The sequence below is a fragment of the Abrus precatorius genome, unplaced genomic scaffold, assembly GCF_003935025.1.
Source record: "Abrus precatorius isolate BTA unplaced genomic scaffold, Abrus_2018 Scaffold5, whole genome shotgun sequence".
In the NCBI taxonomy this organism is placed as follows: domain Eukaryota; kingdom Viridiplantae; phylum Streptophyta; class Magnoliopsida; order Fabales; family Fabaceae; genus Abrus; species Abrus precatorius.
The window spans coordinates 15,542,375-15,561,144 of NW_020874395.1; the positions used below are offsets into that span (position 1 = coordinate 15,542,375).

The 18,770-nt window shown below is 33.2% G+C and overlaps 2 protein-coding genes across 2 annotated transcripts; both read right to left on the reverse strand.

Moving 5' to 3' along the window:
• Positions 1-9,523: 9,523 nt before the first annotated feature.
• On the reverse strand, positions 9,524-10,578 carry LOC113868154 (protein PLANT CADMIUM RESISTANCE 12-like). The gene is made up of 4 exons (XM_027503728.1): positions 10,473-10,578; positions 10,033-10,104; positions 9,720-9,929; positions 9,524-9,600 (listed from the first exon to the last, which is right to left on the reverse strand). Exons 1-4 carry the CDS (start codon positions 10,576-10,578, stop codon positions 9,524-9,526), a joined length of 465 nt encoding a protein of 154 aa, XP_027359529.1.
• Positions 10,579-15,409: 4,831 nt separating this feature from the next.
• Positions 15,410-18,008, reverse strand: LOC113867599 (ATP-dependent Clp protease adapter protein CLPS1, chloroplastic-like). The gene is made up of 3 exons (XM_027502997.1): positions 17,799-18,008; positions 17,281-17,431; positions 15,410-16,170 (listed from the first exon to the last, which is right to left on the reverse strand). The coding sequence occupies exons 1-3, from the start codon at positions 17,863-17,865 to the stop codon at positions 15,909-15,911; spliced, it is 480 nt and encodes a 159-aa protein (XP_027358798.1). The 5' UTR covers positions 17,866-18,008; the 3' UTR covers positions 15,410-15,908.
• Between the last annotated feature and the right edge of the window lie 762 nt (positions 18,009-18,770).

Genomic DNA, 18,770 nt, shown 5'->3' on the forward strand with positions numbered 1-18,770 from the left:
GACCAAAATCAAGGCAGACTCAACAGACTCATTAGCCCATTATAATGTCTATAAAAGGAAGGTAGGAAGTACAAGTAAAGGGTTGACTTTTCATTATTAAATACCATTTATTACTTAGAACCGAATCTTGACTTCAGCATCAGAGTGCCTTTTGCAGGTACCTTCCCACGTCAGCAACAGTCAAAAGGACGTCATTGTTTCGGAGTAGAGACTTGAAGATCAGTGTTTCTCTAGCAGGAACATTTTGGCGCCCACCGTGGGGTACGATTGCCTTGCTTTTTCAATCAATATGGTACTAACAAGAAGCCAACAGGATGGACATGTTCAGCAGGGGGAACTTCTCGACAACAACAATAAGATATTACACTTACACAACCGACACTTGAGGTTCTGGTAGAAGGAGGAACCGATGAAGGCCTTTTAGCGGTGTTAATGCAGCTCAAAACAGGAATGATGAAGATGAAAAAAGAAAGAGAAAAAGATGCCTTGGAAATCTTGGTCTTGAGAAGGGAAAATGCCCACTTGAGAGAAGAAATAAGAACACATATCCCTTCCCAAACTACACCTCTCGCCCAGGATCAGGGGGAGTCCTTAGCATTACAAGAAAAACCGAGAATACAATCTGAAATTAAGAATGACCGAGATGATATAGTAAGTCGAAGCCCATTTGCTGCTCATATTTTGGATGCTAAACTACCGGACAATTAGAGAGGCTTAACAATAGAGAAATATGATGGCACAACTGATCCCGGAGAACATTTAGATGTTTTCACAACTCAGGTCGACTTGTACACAAAGATTGAATCCTTATGGTGTAGGATTTTTCCCACTTCATTGAGAGGACCAGCTCTCACTTGGTTCACCCGACTTCCTCCCTCATCTATTGACTCCTTCACAACCCTCACAAGACGGTTCAACTTACAGTTTGCTACAAGCCAACCTCACCCCTTGACATCCCTGGCTCTTATCAATATCCGTTAGGAAAAAGGAGAATCACTTCGAGCGTTCATGGAACGATTTGGCAAAGTAACCCTTTCAATCCACAATCTGGAACTAGCTGTGGCCATGCACCACCTTACAACGGCCCTTAAGCCTGGGCCTTTTGTTAACAGTATTTGCAAAAAACCACCAGCTGATTTGGATGAATTAAGGAGTAGGGCAGTAAAGTACATGCAAATGGAAAAATTAGCCAAATACCGACATCAAATTCGTATGGATCAGGGATCTAATTTAAAAATTGCAGATAAGAGAGAAACCTTTAAACCCCGTCAAGAAAATAAAAGAAAAGTTGAGTCTGATAGGCCGCCTAGGGGGCCTAAATACCCCTCTTACACTACAATCAATACCAACAGACCCAGGGTACTTGATCAAGCTTTAGCAACAAAAATTCTGACTATGGCAAGACGCGCAAACACCCCCTCAGGCAGATAAGAGTAAATCTTGTCGATATCATCGCAACAGGGGTCACACGACAAAAGAGTGCACGGCCTTAAAAGATAAAATAGAAGATTTGATCAAAGATGGGCATCTTCGAGGATTTGTCCAAACAAACCCTACCGGTTACATTGAAAGAGGGAGAGATCGATATCCCCAATCCTCAAGAAGGTACGAGGATAAGCAACCTGAGAGACAGCGGAGCCGATCAAGAGAGCCTCCTATAAGAAGATCTGATGAACGAGAAAAATACCCGAAGAGGGTGATCAATACCATAGCCGGTGGGTTCGCAGGTGGAGGACCCACTCATTCGGCAAGAAAGAGGCATCTTTGGCAGGTTCGTTTTGTTAATAACGTTTCATTGGGCAGTAGAATCCGAATCCCGCCTATTACATTTACAGACGATAATTTTCAAGGAGTGGATCCGGTACAGGATAATCCCATGGTCATTAGTGTAGACACTCTTAATTGTACTGTCCGGAAAACACTAATTGACCAGGGTAGCTCGGCTGACATTCTATATTGGAATACGTTTAAATAATTGGGCATCTCAGAAGAAGAGCTCAGAGAATATCATGAACCGCTAGTAGGTTTCTCTGGGGAACGAGTGGAGACTTGGGGCTGTATTGACCTGTACACCTCGTTCGGGTCGGAGCATGAGGGAAAACGTATAAAAGTCACTTATCTATTAGTGCATGCAAACACCTCTCATAATATACTGCTCGGTAAACCATCCCTAAACAAATTGAAGGCCATAATATCAACTCCGCACTTGGCCATGAAGTTTCCTTCTGAAAGGGGCCGAATCGTTACAGTCCATAGAGAATGCTACTTTGCAAGCCTACGTCTTAAACCTTTTCATGGGGTAGCCAAGATGTCAACATTGTATCCCCTCAGTTGGGAGAGGAATTAAATGTTGAACTTGATCCTAAAATAGATGAGAGGTATCAGGTTGAGCCTAATGAAAACAAATAGCCTTTCTAACTTGGACCGAAGCTTGAACATGTCACTTTTTGGGGGTTGGTTTGTCTATACAAGAGAGGCAGGCCTTTCAGGAAATATTGCAACATAATGCCGATTTGTTTGCTTGGTCAGCTTCAGACATTCCCGACATTGACCCTGCATTTCTTTGTGACCACCTATCGGTTTATAAGGGGGCCAAACCGATAGCACAGAAGAAAAGGAAAGTGGGAGGCGACAAAGCGAAAGCGATAAAGGAAGAGACTGCTAAGTTACTACAGGCCAGTTTTATCCGAGAGGTCAGATACTCTACTTGGTTGGCTAATGTAGTCATGGTCAAAAAAGTAAATGGCAAATGGCGAATGTGTACCGACTACACAGATCTAAACAAAGCATGCCCAAAGGATGCTTACCCTTTTCCGAGTATTGATGCCCTAGTAGACGGTGCAGCAGGCCACAGAATGTTGAGCTTCTTAGATGCCTACTTTGGGTATAATCAAATTCGAATGTATCCACCAGATGAGGAAAAAACTGCATTCATCACTGATTCTACAAATTTTTGTTATCGGGTAATGTCATTCAGCTTGAAAAATGCAGGTGCTACATACCAAAGACTTATGAATAAAAATTTTGAAAAGCAAATGGGTAAATGCCTGGAGGTATATGTGGATGACATAGTGGTTAAGTCCATGGTATTGGAACAAAATCTTGCTCATTTGGAGGAAGTATTCAGGGAGGCCAGGAGACATGGTATGCGGTTTAACCCCGAGAAGTGCATATTTGGTGTCGCTGGTGGAAAGTTTTTGGGGTTTATGTTGTCAGAGCAGGGGATCCAGGCGAACCCTGACAAATGTCAAGCCATTATTGAGATGACTAGTCCTCTGAATGTCAAACAGGTTCAACGACTCACTGGTCGTATTGCCGCCTTGGCTAGATTTTTGCCCATCATGCCTTTCATTAATTTACTTAAAAAATCCCAAAAATTTATTTGGACCGATGAATGTAAAACTGTCTTCATACAGTATAAAAATATACTAGCAGCGTCGCCTATTCTGGCGAAATCGAAGCCTGAAAGGGAGATAATTATTTATTTGGTCGTCTCAGAAAATGCCATCAGTTCAGTATTACTACAAGAAATGCCTGAACCAGTCCCTATCTACTTTATTAGCTGAACACTTCAAGGCCCTGAGTCATGTTATCAGTTGATGAAAAAAGTGGTGCTAGCCCTAATCCATACGGCTCGTCGGTTAAGACATTACTTTCAAAGCCATCAGGTGGTGGTGCGTACAGAATGCCCAATGGCTAAAGTTTTGAGAAAGCCAGAGTTAGCTGGTCGATTGGTAGCCTAGATGATCGAGTTGTCCCAATTCGATATTCATTTTGAAAACCGAGGCCCTTTTAAAGCTCAAGTATTCGCCGATTTCATCAATGAATTCTTTGCTCCGCCACACACCAACTCGAATATGTGGAACTTGCACGTGGATGGATCATCAAACCGACTGGGTAGTGGAGCAGGAATTATACTAGAAGGGCCCAACACTGTAACAATCGAGCAATCTATTCGGTTCAGATTTAAAACCTCCAATAATCAAACCGAGTATGAAGCTCTACTAGCCGGTCTCAAATTGGCAAAAGAAGTTGGAATAAAATGTATTACTTGTTGGAGTGATTCAAAAATAGTAGCCGAACAAGTTAATGGAGCATATCAGGTGAAGGATTTGGTAATGCTCCAGTATTATCAAGAATTCAACAGTATAAAGAATTATTTTGATGAAATACATGTTCGGCATACGCCAAGGACAATGAACGAACAAGCTAACCGGCTTGCTAGATTTGCTAGTCAAAGGAAACCTGGGCAATTACAAAGGGTGATACATCAAGAAATTTCTCAACCTAGCATCGCCAAACAAGAGTGCATTGACATTGAAAATATGTCTCATAATTGGATGACCCCCATTATTCAGTACCTTGCCAGCAGCAGCTTACCAACGGATTCAGCGTCGGCAAAGAAAATAAGGATGCATGCAGCTAAGTATCTCCTTCTCGGCAAAGAATTATATAGAAAAGGAATTTCCACACCAATGCTTAAATGTCTTGATGAAGACCAAGCTAGCTATGTCATGAGGGAAATTCATGAAGGTATTTGTGGTACCCATTCGGGTGGACGAACCATGGCTGCTAAAATATTAAGAGCTGGATACTTTTGGCCAACACTTGCCCAGGATTACCAAACATTTGTGAAGAAATGTATTCCCTGTCAACAGCATGGTTCTTATTTACACCAACATGCCGACATCTTTCATCCTGTCGGTTCTCCTTGGCCTTTTGCCATTTGGAGTATGGATCTTCTCGGTCCTTTTCCTTTAGCAAAAAGACAGTGTAAATTCTTGATAGTCGTTGTGGGTTACTTCACTAAGTGGATAGAAGCCGAACCACTCGCCACCATCACGGCTAACAATGTTCAAAAGTTCACATGAAAAAACATTATTACACGATTCGGTATTCCTCATGCATTAATAACAGATAACGGACTGCAGTTTACAGATCGCCACTTTAATGAATTTTTAGAAGGGCTTCATATTAAACACAGGGTCACATCTGTTGAACATTCACAGACTAATGGTCAGGTCGAGGCTGCAAACATAGTCATCTTACATGAACTTAAAAGGAGGTTAGGGTCGGCCAAAGGAGAATGGGCAAAAAAACTACCTGAGATCCTATGGGCTTATCGCTGTACACCGCAAACTACCACAAAAGAAACCCATTTTCGACTAACCTATGGTACTGATGCCATGGTACCGGTCGAGATTGGAGAACCATCTTTTCGAAAGGAGAACTTTGAGTAATCGGCCAATAGTGAATCTCTAGCTGTCAACCTGGACTTGCTAGATGAAGTACGCGGCCAAGCAGCAATAATGACTGAAGCTAGTAGAAGAATGATGGCCAAGAAATTTAATTCCAAAATTATCCCAAGATAATTTTATGTGGACGACTTAGTGTGGCGAGTAACTAGAGACGCGCGACGAGATCGGCGAGAAGGGAAGTTGGCAGCCAACTGGGAAGGACCCTTTCGGGTAGCGGCAAGATTAGACAATGGCGCATACAAGTTGGAGACGTTGGAAGGGAAGTTTATACCGAGAACTTGGAATGTCACACACTTAAAGCATTATTTTAGTAGAATGTCTGTAACATGTAACTGTGCACTCTTTTCCTCGCCCAGGTTTTGTCCTCTTAAAAGAAAGTGAAAAACGGTTTTCCTGGGAAGGTTTTTAATGAGGCACCTTATCAATAAAATATTTCTTCTCAAATATGAGGTTTTCGTGGGTTAGTTAATCTCTCTACCAAGTACTTGATTTAAATTCATATAATTAATTCCCTCCCGAGTACCCTTACTCGGCTAAGGATGAATCATTATTACAATTTCCTCCCAAGTATTTTTATTTGGCTAAGGTTGAATTAATTAATTCTCTCCCAAGTACCTCTATTCGGTTAAGGATGAATCATTAATTATTACAATTCCATCCCAAGTACTTCTACTTGACTAAGGTTGAATTAATTAATTCCCTCCCGAGTACCCCTACTCGGCTAAGGATGAATCATTAATTATTACAATTCCCTCCCAAGTACTTCTACTTGGCCAATGTTGAATTTAATTCCCTCTCGAGTACCCCTACTCGGCCAAGGACGAATCATTACTACAATTCCGTCCCAAATACTTCTACTTGGTCAAGGTTGAAATAGTTATTTCCCTCCTGAATACCCCTACTCGGCTAAGGATGAATCATTAATTATTCCCTCTCAAGTATTTCTACTTGACTAAGGTTGAATTAATTAATCCCCTCCCGAATACCCCTACTCGGCCAATAATGAATCAATTATTACAAGTACCTCGGCTAAGGTTGAATTCATTAAATCCGTCACGAGTACCGTACTCGGCCAAAAAATGAAACAAACATGAGTATTCGGCTTAGTTGTTTTATATAGAAAATTTAAAAGAGAATTAAACTTGTATTTCATTTGAAGTGATTACAAAATTGGGGCACTATCGGCCCATGAATACAAAAGAAAATCAAGAAACCATTAATTTCCCTCCTCTCCAGCATCTGGACCAGAGACGTCAGGACCGGGTGCATCAATAACAGGGGCTTCAGCATTGTTATCAACTCTTGGAAGGGCTTCGGTGTCAGGTTCTAGATCATCATCCACATCATTATATGGTAAAAACCTACCACCGAAAAAATCTCTGGTAAGATCGAAATGGAAATTAGCAGGCACTTGGCAGAAGCCATAGCACTGACGAACGGCATGGTTAAAACCCGACTCGTGTTCAATAGCCACTTGGACTGAACACTTGTTGGCAAAGGCCTTCATTTCAACATCAGCCTTTTGCCTTTCAACGGCCAATGCTTCTTCCATTTCAACAGATTTGACCCTCAAGGCCTCCTCCAATCCCAAAGATTTTACCCTCCAAGCCTCCAATTCTTCCTCTTTAGCCCTCAGTGCTTGCTCGGTAGCCTGGAGCCGATTCTCCACTATATGATAGTGTTCCTTATATTGAACAACCTCGGCTTCCAAAGCTTTATTGGTCTCAGCAAGATTTAGCCGAATCTCCTCATTATCTGCTAAAGCTTGTTGAGAGATGGAGTACTCGTTTTGCACCTTCCTCATCTCAAGTGTCGGCTCCAGAGCTAGTCTTCGAAGCATCATCATGGATCAGATTTGAAACTCCGAGTAACATTTCCACAGAGACTCGAGGTCTAGGTTGTTGACCGCTTCCTTTCCTGCATCTGAAAGCAAGTCAGGTGCAACTGCTCGTCCAAAATGTACTCCTGGGATGAGGAAGGTGTCGGTCAAGAAGAATGGAGGAATGACAGTATTGGAAGAGCTGCCAGCCCCGGATACCAAATCACCTCGGGCTTGATTTCGTGCCCCATCCGAACCACTCGGTTTACCCGAGTGGGAATGCTTCCTTTTCTTCTCCCTCTCGGCCTCTTTGTCTTTACTTTTCTCCTTCTCCTTTCCTTTCTCTCTACGCCTCTTGGGTTGGTTCTCGGCAATAACCAGGTCTCGGGGAGGAGGACAGGGCCCAGTTATCTTTGGCGCATGATCGAGCTGAGGGTTTCGATGTTCCTCAATTGGTATGTTTTTAGGTGTCTTGCACTTCAAGGTCTTACGGTATGTTGGTACGTGAATACCGCGTTGAGCCATTAAGCCTACAATAAAAACAAAAAGTCAAATCAACAAAGTTTGATTCCAAAAAACTAAGTCATTAAGACGAAATATACCATCCATGTCCAGACGAGGGTGAGGAGATTTTAACACTAAAAGGATGTGTCGGACAGGAAGCTCTCGGGGAAGAGACTTCAAGTACTTCAAAGCTGATAGCTCTTTGGCCGACAACAGTTCCTCCGGGATCCAGTCATATCGACAAGGCACTTGGGTCCAGTGGAAGGGGAAGAGAGGATTATTCTCACTATCAAAGAAAAAGTTTCTACCTACAGGGTGGACGGTTACTTTGAAGTAGCCGGTCTTAAAACTCTTAAAAGATTAAGCATATGGCTTAAACAGTGGCAATTCTTGTTGCCTTATTAAAGATATCCATCTTGCTAAGTCTGATGGACGAGTACAGAAGAAATAAAGAAATAAGCCTACACTAGATTCTATATAATGAAATTTACAAAGTACTCTAAATGCTTGAATAGCCGCCCATCCATTCGGATGGAGTTGTGTTGGCGCTACATTTAAAACCCTGAGTACTCCCATTTGGAAGTCGTCGAAGGGCAACTTTATTCCTAGTTCCCTAAACATATACTCGTATACAAAAAAGGTGTCGGCCATCCCGGCACCTCCTAAAAAAACAAATTCAGGGTTCCCGGTTTCATCTCCTCGACAAGGGTTAATGGATATAGGGTAGGGATCAAAAGATTCCTATAAGGAAATTTCACAATGATTCATGAAAGATTGAAGACTCTTATTTTTCTTAAACCGAGAGAAGTAGGTGGCCACTTCACCATGCACCCACTCGTACCTATGAACTGTACAAGGAGGGAATACTGGTCTTTCCCTAGGAGGACTCATGCTCGTTTCGTACACCTTTTCGTTTCATACACGCACATCGAGGAAACCCTAAAAAACCTGAAGTTCTAGAATAATCTTTTTTCATTTATTTATTATTTATTTTTATGATTTTTTATTCTTTATTTTTTAATTATTTCTTCGGTCTACATCACTTTTTTGAAAAGCTGAATCCTCCTTCAGTATGCATTCTAAAAGATCATCCTTTTTAAACCGAATACCCTATTTGGCTTATTTCCATTCTTAAAAACCGAATACCCCCTTTAGTATTCCTAACCACCCACTAAACCGAGTACCCTCTCGTTTACATGTGCTTGTTACTTATATATTTTCTAGCCCTGACATCATACCTCTTCGGGCTTGGGGGGCTAGTGTACTTACTGGATAGGCAACTGCTCGTCCTACATATAGAAAAAGAAAACTGAGTACCTACTCGACCCAGTTTGACCGAATACCTCGTCAGAATTTAAAGGTAATTAATCCAATTAAGGATAATAATTAAAATATTATTTACTTTAAGAAAAGGGCTAAAATCAAGGCTGACTCAGCAGACCCATTAGCCCATTATAATGTCTATAAAAGGAAGGTAGGAAGTACAGGTAAATGGTTGATTTTTCATTATTAAATACTATTTATTACTCAGAACCGAATCCTGACTTCAGCATCAGAGTGTCTTTTGCAGGTACCTCCCCACGTCAGCAACAGTCAGAATGATGTCATTATTTCAGAGTAGAGACTTGAAGATCAGTGTTTCTCTAGCAGGAACACTAATAATCATGACTAATAACTCAGCTGAAAAAAAAGGAGAAATAAATAATCTACTATGATAATAGATTTTAAGATAATTTGACTTATTCAAACTGAAACAAATATGAGAACTTCTTAAAGATAAAGCACGTTTTCAATAAGTCTTAATACAAAACAACTACCAAATCAAGACAACACATAACATAGCGTACACAAAACCTAGTTATTGCTCTCCCAGAGGGAGTCACGAACAGAAAATTAAGCACAAGGTCTAGACAAGAACATGAATCATGATCTGTGAGCAATTCTAGCGAGTCATGGCCGGGGCAACATGAGGAGGCACTTGGTTGTCTCTTCTCATTCTTTCCTCGTTTGCCTTCCAACCTAGATACATATAATTAGACCTTGTGAATAGAATACATATATAATTGTTTGCATTTGTATATAAGGTAATGTTGTGGATATATATATACGGGGGTGAGTAATTATATTTATATGTATACCTATTGAGGGGTCCAGTCCACGGTTTTTAAGTTCTCTGTACTCTTGGCAAATAGCATAAATACAACACCAATAATGAACACAAAAGTCCGTGCATGGTTCTTCTGGTAAGTTGTAGAGGGCTCTTAATCTGCTTCTGAATCTGTATGTATATAAGCATGCACACCCAAAACAGCCAAGTGCACTAACGATCAAGCGTGCAATTGTAGGAGCTGCAATTATTTCCTCCATTCTTTTAGGAAAATAAGTATAATATTTTATGAGGGAGACAACTAACTGTGTATGTAGGTAATTTCTACATTTGAGTTTACTCACATGTTCTTCCTTGGTCTATTATTTCAACATTCTGAGCAAAGGTGTAACTTGGACAGCACCAGGTAGAAAAACCTTCATGAAACAAAGGGGAAAAGGTTTTCAAAATTATCATAATTAAAATTGAGCTAAAAGTAATTTTGGAAGACTAACTGTGTTTTACTAGTCATCAAGTTTCCTGAGAACTATACTCGTATATAAAATTTGTACCAGACATTTGCCAAAAAGTAATATAAGCAGTTATACCAAGGAAATATACTCGTAGAGGTATGTAATAAAATACTTGTTTGTGTCATAGCCATTGATATATACCGTCTTTGTTTTTGTGTTCTCTCTAATATTTAGTTCATCTCAGAGCAATCATAAGTAAATGTATGAAAATTAGAAATGCAACAATTTAACACATAATGTACATGGGATGGTGAGTTCTCAAAAGAGCTTACAACTTCCAGGGTCTTCAAAGCAATCAAATAAACCTGTAGTCCATTTTCCAGTGGGTGGAGCGTCGAAGTTTGGTGGTTGTGCTGCCTTGCCTTCACCAGAAAACATTTTGAAATTGACTGGTGACACAGAATATGTGTATAAAAGATGTGCAGATTAGCGTGTCTACGCAACAATGTTACTAATTCACTGGGTTATGTTGCACATATATATATATATATATATATATAACTTGGAAAAGCTGTACAGCTTTACATTTAGCATGGTTTATTTTGAATAGACTTTTAAAAATCAATTATATAAAAAAGTAATATAAAAAATATTTTTTTTTATAAATTAAAAATAATTTATACTTACGAGAAATTTTGAAAATTATTGTATTTTGTATTTTTAAAATAAATTATTTTCAATTTATGATATATATTATATATAAAATAATTTTTATTAAAAAATATAGAATTTAATATAATTTAATGTATTGATATTATTAAATACTAAAATTTTTTAAAAGTTATTATTTTTATTATATGCAATTTTGTATATGTTAAAAGTTGTTCTACTTGCACACTTACGGTTTGGAACATATATTACTTTATCTCTCCACTTTTCATTAGACGTTAAATTGACAAAGTAAAATTGTATTTTAGTTTTGAATAGTTCTAACATATACACGTAGAAGTTCTAATTGATTTAGCTTAATTCATATGAATTAGGGTTAAAAGATTTATTGTACTAAAAAGTTCAACACGTGAAAAGTTTATAAAACTAAAAATATTGAATTAACTCATAAATTAATTATCTTTAAAAAATTATTATAATTTATTAAAAATATTTATTTTATATAACATAATTTTTATTATAAACTTATAAATAAATAAAATTACTTAAAAATAAGTAAAAAATAATTAAATTTGTATATCATTAAATATTTAAAATAATTTATTTTTAAATTAAGTTACATATTTATTTTATTTTTATATATATTATTGATAATTATTAAATTATAGTAATATTTTTTATTTATATATTTTATAAATAAATTTTTAGCATATTATTTTATAATTTTATTTAAGTATTAATTATAAAATTTTTTATACTTTAATATTTTTATTTATTTATCTATATAAAATTATTTTAAAAATATCATAAATTTAATAAATATTTTTAAGATTAAAGTAATGATATAAAATTAACAATAAAAATGCTAGCTAAATTTGTTAAATCATTAATTATTATTAAAATAATGTTCAAAATAGTTTATTTAAATAAAATGAATGTATTAAAAAAAACTAAATGCAACACCACCTTTATAAAAAATGGTAGACATATAATATTTAATATTATAAAATTCATAAACTTAAATAAAAGTTTATAAACTTAACAAAAATTAATAAATATTTACAAATTTAAATTTTGTCTCATTTTAATTTGATAAAATTTATTTTTAAAGTAAAATAATTTAATTTGATAAAATTTTATATTTTTAAAAATATATATTTTATATTTAAAATAAATTTCAATTAATTTTTAATAAAATAATTTAATAAAAATAATAAATAAATACATTTTTATTAAAAAAAATAGTATAATAATAATTAATTACTCTGGTAGAATAAACCCTGTTCCATTGTCAACTCGAATGAATGACGTGCCCCAGGCAAAAACAAATAGAACTATTAACATGTCATTGGAATTTATTTTGACTTCGTTGGCAAATATATTTGCCCCTTCATATGCTTTAAGTAATCACTTGCATTACTTGCCCATGGTTTGTAAAGTATAGAATTAAATATTTATTCCCTTGGCTTTATACAATTTTTTAATTTAGTTTTTATATAAAAAATTATAATTTAATCGAGTAAATATTTTTAAATTAATTATATCATTAAATTTATATTAATAATATTAAATAAAAAAGTTGAAACATAAAAAATACTTATATTTATTTTTTATTTTGCGCTCAAGCGAATCGTCTGATATATGATTTTGTTAAAATAGAAAGAAATTCATATTCATATAGCAAGTTTAAAATTTATTTAATTTGTAATTTTTTATTAATAATTTAACAGAGATAGTTGATGGAAAAAAACTTATAAATTTTAAAAATTATCTTATAAAAAAACCAATTCAAGTAACATTTAGTTTATTAAAAATTAGTTTCTAATATTTTTTTTAATATCAACCTGTCATTTAAACAAGTACTTTGTAGAAGAATTTTAGTAAATTTTTTAATAAAGTATTGTTTTTTTTAATAAAGTTAGTAGAATCTTAAATTAAACATAAGAAAAAAAAAATATTAATAGTAGAGTTAAATTTAATGTTATTAAAACAAGGGATATATTAGCAAAAAAAAAAAAAGGGATAATATTTTAAAAAATTAGAAACTCAAAGAATTTAATTATTTTATTATTGTGCATAATCTAATTAATTGTGTCATATAAAAAAAAAACATGAAAGAGTAATAACTACAGATAAGGAATAATTATATTTATGATTTCGGTGGCTACAGCACCTACCCAACCTTCTAAGTTTCTATGAGATATTTATGACTTTTGGGTAGCTTAAGAAGAAGAAAAATAGTTTAACAAAATATCTCAACAATTTTTGGAAATTAAATATAAAGTGAGAATTTGAATCCCTTCTTTTGTCTATCATACAAGAGACATCACTCATTTGCATAATTACAATTGCTTAAATTTAATAATATTCAAATCCTTCTTGACCTCTACTTTCATCCTTTTGAGAGGTTGTTGCACAAGTTCATACGTAGTGTCACTTGGATTAGGTCAAAAGCTTTTCATATTTTAACGTGGTACAATTTTGATATTTTTAATTTTAATTATTTACATTTAACTTTTTTAATTTAATTTTTAAAAAAGTATTAGAATATAATTTTAATTTTTTAAAAAAATTATTCTTGTAGTGAATTTAATTCTTTTTAACTGATGAATTTTTCATAATATTCTTAAATGTTAAATAAAAATAAAAAATAAAAAATTTCCTACATTCTCATCCATGTCTAATTCATACCCTTAGTCCGAGCCACAAGAAATCCAGTCATAGTTGACGAGGGCGAGGTTGTGGCCCACGGTGCAGAGTCGTAGGAGGTGGAATTAATTTTTTAATAATTAAATAACATGATAAAAATATGAAATATTATTAATTTATACAAATAAATAAAAAATATACAAAAAATTTAAATAAAAATATAATATAAAATTTATGAAATATAATAAAAATATTAATTTTAAAATAGATGATTTAATCTGAGCATTTAAAAATTACAAAGACTAAAAATAAACAATTAAAATTAAAAGAATCAAAATCACACATATCTTAAAATATAAGAACCCAAAGTACAATTAAATTATTTATTTATTAAATATATTAACTTTTTATAAATAACTTCTTACAAAGTTTTTTTTCCATTTTATAAAAAAATGCAAATTAATAATATTATAGTACAACGTGACTAAAAAATATTTTATTGTTATCTCTCATATAACATTTTGTTAAGAATGTACATGAAAATAAAAATAAAAATAAAATTTTAATACGTAAATAAAAATAAATGTCAAATTATTTATTCAAAAACTAATTTTATTTTTTCTTTTAAGAGTCAAATAACAGAATAAACTTTTTAGAAAATAATTTAAAGTTTTAGAATAAAATTTAAGTGACTTATAATATTAAATTTTTTTACTATAATAATATAATTTTAAAAACTATTTATAAAATAATATAATATAAAGTTAATTACTAAAACGAGGGAATTCAACATTCGTTAAAAATAATGAAAAAAATTGACACTAAATATGAGAGTGAAACACGTGTCATATTTTAGTATTTTTTTTTTATTTTGTTTATTTCACATTCAAATGTTAAAAATGGACATGTGATGCACAATATTACTTCTTAAATCAAATTTTAAAATTTAAATTCAAATTTTAGCGGTAAAGTTTGAGTTTGAAATTTAATTTTCTTTTCACTTAAATTAAATTTTAAAATTCAAATTCAAATATTAGTTCCCTTTCAGATTAATTTAAGCTTAAATTTGAAATTTATTTATTTTTTGCTATGTAAATTGAAATTCGATCATGAAATTTAAATTTGATTATGAAATTTAAATTTACTTTCTTCCTTTTACTTTGACTAAAATTTGAATTCAAAATTTCTTTATTTTTATTCTTAAACTATAAACAAAGTGAGAGAAAAATTTAAATTTAAGCTTCAAAATTAATTTTACTTAAAGTGAAAGAAAATTTTAAATTAAAACTTAAATCAATGTAAAATGGAAACTAAAATTCAATTTTCAATTTTCAAATTTGGCCAAAATAAAAAAAAATTGAAATTAAAATCTCAAACATTCATAAGTAACACTCATCAGGATGTGTTATGTATTAAGAAGTAACACACAAAAATTTAGCAAGTGTCATGCTTTTAGTGCGTGATACCTATTCTTTTTACTTAATACTTTTTAAACATTGTTAAGTTTATCTATTTCGGTAATTACTTTTTAAATAATATTATTTTGATAAATAAATTTGAATTTATATTATTATAGTAAAAAATTGTAAACATCTAGTGTGGGGATTCATGTGGCAAAAATAACATCAAATAAGATTTTTTTTTTCTACAGAAGAAAAAATGAAGAATTATTTAATTTTTGAAGTTAATTTTTAAAATTAGACAATTTTTCATGTGACAAATGGTGTATTTTAGAAGGGAAAAGAAATATGATGAGAACAAAACAATTATATAAAATTAATAATGAATGAGGGAAAAAATTCTCAAGTTGTTAGGTTGCAATTCTTAAAATTTTATTTTACATTTGATGTGTGGGATGAAGCATATGTGTGCATTACTGTTGAAATGTGCCTGTGTTCAAAACAAGGACCACTCATCTTAACATTTTACTTAACTTAGAACTGATTTAAAGCATTTAAAAACAATGATTTATATTAAAAAATAATATTTATTATACCTTTTTATTCTCAATGTAATAGATACTTTATTTTTTAATAAAAATTTCTCACTTTTTTATTTGCTTAATCCTAGTCCCTCAACCACTGATCTTAGTCCAAAATACAAACATTTATTATTCCTATCAGAGACAACCATTTTATAGGCTATGTTCTGATTCTTGCTTATACAAGAGCCTTGCTTAAATGAAGGGTGGCCATGCAGGGACTAATGATAGTATAAGTTATTAAATGTTGAATCCAAGTAATGCTACCGATTGTAGCAATTTATGTCCTGTGTATGTATAGTAACTAGCACTATCCCTTTCCTTTGCCCCCTCATTAATTTTCTATACAACTATCTTTAATGGTTGGAAAGGTGGACAGTATATGGACAATGTATGATATGATATGTTATATATGATCATACCAATGAAACTATTAGACCAAATCTCATGTCAATGATCTTTCTGTCTATCAACACCCACCATCAACAGGCTCAATTGAACTTAAAAGGCCATTTCCTCTTAACTGCATGCAGTGATCTTCAGCATCCACTTGAGTACAAATGATCACCACTGCAAGTCCATTACAATGTGCCTCCTGCATTATGTTAACTGCATTATCAAGTGTCATTCCTGGTATCACCTTCATCAGCACTTTCACCACATATTCCCTCTTGTTGTAGTCATCATTGTGCAGCAACACTCGATAAGGCGGTGCCATTTTTCGCGATTTCCTGTGAGGAAACATGTTTTCAAAGGTTTGATCATTCCCTTTTGCTTCAAAACATGTGATGAAATGAGACAGGAACAAGTTTCCACAAAATGGATTTTCCTACTTCATGATTACAATTCTTTTCCTAAGACTAGTGAAAGAAACCATTCTACCACTTTTGTTTTGACAACTATGCCTTTAGATAATCTCCAAAACAAATATAGTGGTTCTCTAACAATATGTTGATACAAAAAGAACGATTTCCACTATCTTTGTCAACATGCTATTTATTTTGAACCATCCGTGGATAGTGGAATTATTATCGATTAAAGTGTTAGTTCATAACTAATATAGCAAACAACTAATGAAACGTTGAGTAAACTTAACGGCATACTTGCAAATCTCCCAAGACACAGGTTACTTTCACTTTGCTCACTTTCAGATAACCAATGATAATAGTATTGCTTTCATTAGTGTTGGATCAGTTACTAAGCTCATTTTTTACATCTGGCTGTAGTAGTTTAGTTCAATTGAAGGATAATTATGGAATATGAACTAGCCAATTCTTGAAACCTTTCTAGTCTCAGCACATCAGAAAGTAAAAATGAAAGCAAAAACAAATACAAAATCAAATGCAAATACTAAAGTTAAAAAAAAAAAGACACCAGTGCTTCTCCTTGGCCTCAGGTTAGAAACAAAATAAAATGCAAACAAGATGGACAAAAAAGAGGAGAAAAGAAGGAATTTATCAGAATAGGAAAACAATGCAAGAGATTAGTCCAAACAAAGTAAAAGATACACTTTCTCTCGATGAACTGATTCTAAAATATAAATTTGTATCAAGTGTTAATAATTAATAAATGGATTCATTATGCAAATGGATTAACTTTATACTACCCCAAAATTCCTTTTCTGATCTTATGATATATTGAATGCATCATAGCTGGGGATTTTAACATCTAACTAAATTAAAGAGCAAAACTCACCTAAAAAAGATTTTGCTTTATGAACCAACTAACCAGAACTTTCTTAATTATTTTATATGAAGCATTTTCAACATGTTTCTTCAATTCTTGTATAATAAAGTGTTAGATTCCTCTCAATTGTGCTCCTAATGGTGTTATAATATTACCTTAAATCAAATTCAGATTCCCGACCAGGAGATGTTGTCTCTATGGTTGGCCTCTCCAACAACCCACCACCTTTCCCTAATATTCCAGGGGTTGCCACTGCCATTACAACACTCCGATCTCTGCTATATTTCAAAGGAAAATTTTTATCTCCTGCGATTAAAGAGCTAATAGCAATTAAAATATGAACCCTGAACCTTCTATTTATTAAGGGTGCATAAAATTTAAACTATCCAAGAACTGAAAGATATGATCATGCATTTTCTCTTCCTCAATTTTTGGGGAAAAATCTCATAACATAAACAACCAGTTCATGAAAAAACAGAATGAAGATTAAGCAAACAATTTTGAATCTAATCCGTATGTTCAAAAGAAAAGATAAAAAAGACCACTAAAATTTCTACTTTAACTTCAACTTCAAAAAAATAATCACATGTTTCTAAAAATTCTAACAAAAAAAAGAGATTTTTATTTTATTTTTTTAAATATCCATTCGAAGAGAGTGGATGTGGCATAGTACCATAATTCGCCGCATTGAATACTTGGTTGGGTGAAAGAGCAAATGGAGTGTATAATGCAGCTTCCATGGTTGCCCTTTGTGGTGGTTGGCACTTAGCAAATAGCACCTAAGAATAGCTCGTTAGCATCTAGTTCTAGTGTGAGAGAAATAATCCAATGCTGCATTTGTCGTTACTCGTTACCACACTTCATATTTTTTGTGGGTGTAGAAAATTTTGTACGGTTCTCACTGAATTTGATTTTAAACGTTAATATGGTGACACGTCGTGTACATCCAAATTTTTTGAGGTGAGAAATGTTAGAAGCAAGAGAACAGACACAAACAATACATGTAATGTCACGTAGCTTTTGTTAGATTTTCTCAAATCAGTTTTCAGTACCAACGTCATTGTTATTCATTCCTGAAGATTTTAAATAGGTTTGAGTCATTCAATAGTTTTTTTTTTAAATATTATAAGAATTTTTTAAAAATGTTTTATCACTAAATTAGTCTTTTAAAAAATTAATGTATCATCGTTTACTAAACTAATCATTAAATGATGTAAAATACTATTATATTGGTCTTAGAAAAATGGTTAAAATGATATAAAAAAAGAGAGTTTAACTTGGTGATAAATTAAACTTCATTAAATAAGCTTTTATAAAAAGTAAAGTGATCACATAAAGTCTAATTTAGTCACAAAAGTTTTAAAAGATTAATTTGATAACGATTTTAAAGATCAATTTAGTAATCTAATTCTTTAAAAGACTTATTTGATGGCATTTATATGTTTAAATAACAAGTTGAAAATGGTCAATAAATTAATTCAATATTTAATTAAAGATTTATTTTGACCTGTTATGTTTATAACTTGTTTGTATAAACAAGTTGCACGATGAAAATTTTCTTGTCCCAGTTTAATAATATAGTTTAGGTGTGGAAAGAGATAGCAAACAACGTTGGCTCAAAACTTGTCCATCGCTGCCTCCTTTT

Excerpts from the sequence above, each read along its gene's own strand:
- LOC113868154 (XM_027503728.1), bottom strand. The coding sequence starts at position 10,578 with ATGTTTTCTGGTGAAGGCAAGGCAGCACAACCACCAAACTTCGACGCT. Across the intron at positions 10,105-10,472 it reads CTTTGAAGACCCTGGAAGTT|GTTTTTCTACCTGGTGCTGT; the intron begins GTAAGCTCTTTT and ends TGTTTCATGAAG. Across the intron at positions 9,601-9,719 it reads TGGACTGGACCCCTCAATAG|GTTGGAAGGCAAACGAGGAA; the intron begins GTATACATATAA and ends ATATGTATCTAG.
- LOC113867599 (XM_027502997.1), bottom strand. The coding sequence starts at position 17,865 with ATGGAAGCTGCATTATACACTCCATTTGCTCTTTCACCCAACCAAGTA. Across the intron at positions 17,432-17,798 it reads ATTCAATGCGGCGAATTATG|GAGATAAAAATTTTCCTTTG; the intron begins GTACTATGCCAC and ends CTTTAATCGCAG. Across the intron at positions 16,171-17,280 it reads GAATCTGAATTTGATTTAAG|GAAATCGCGAAAAATGGCAC; the intron begins GTAATATTATAA and ends GTTTCCTCACAG.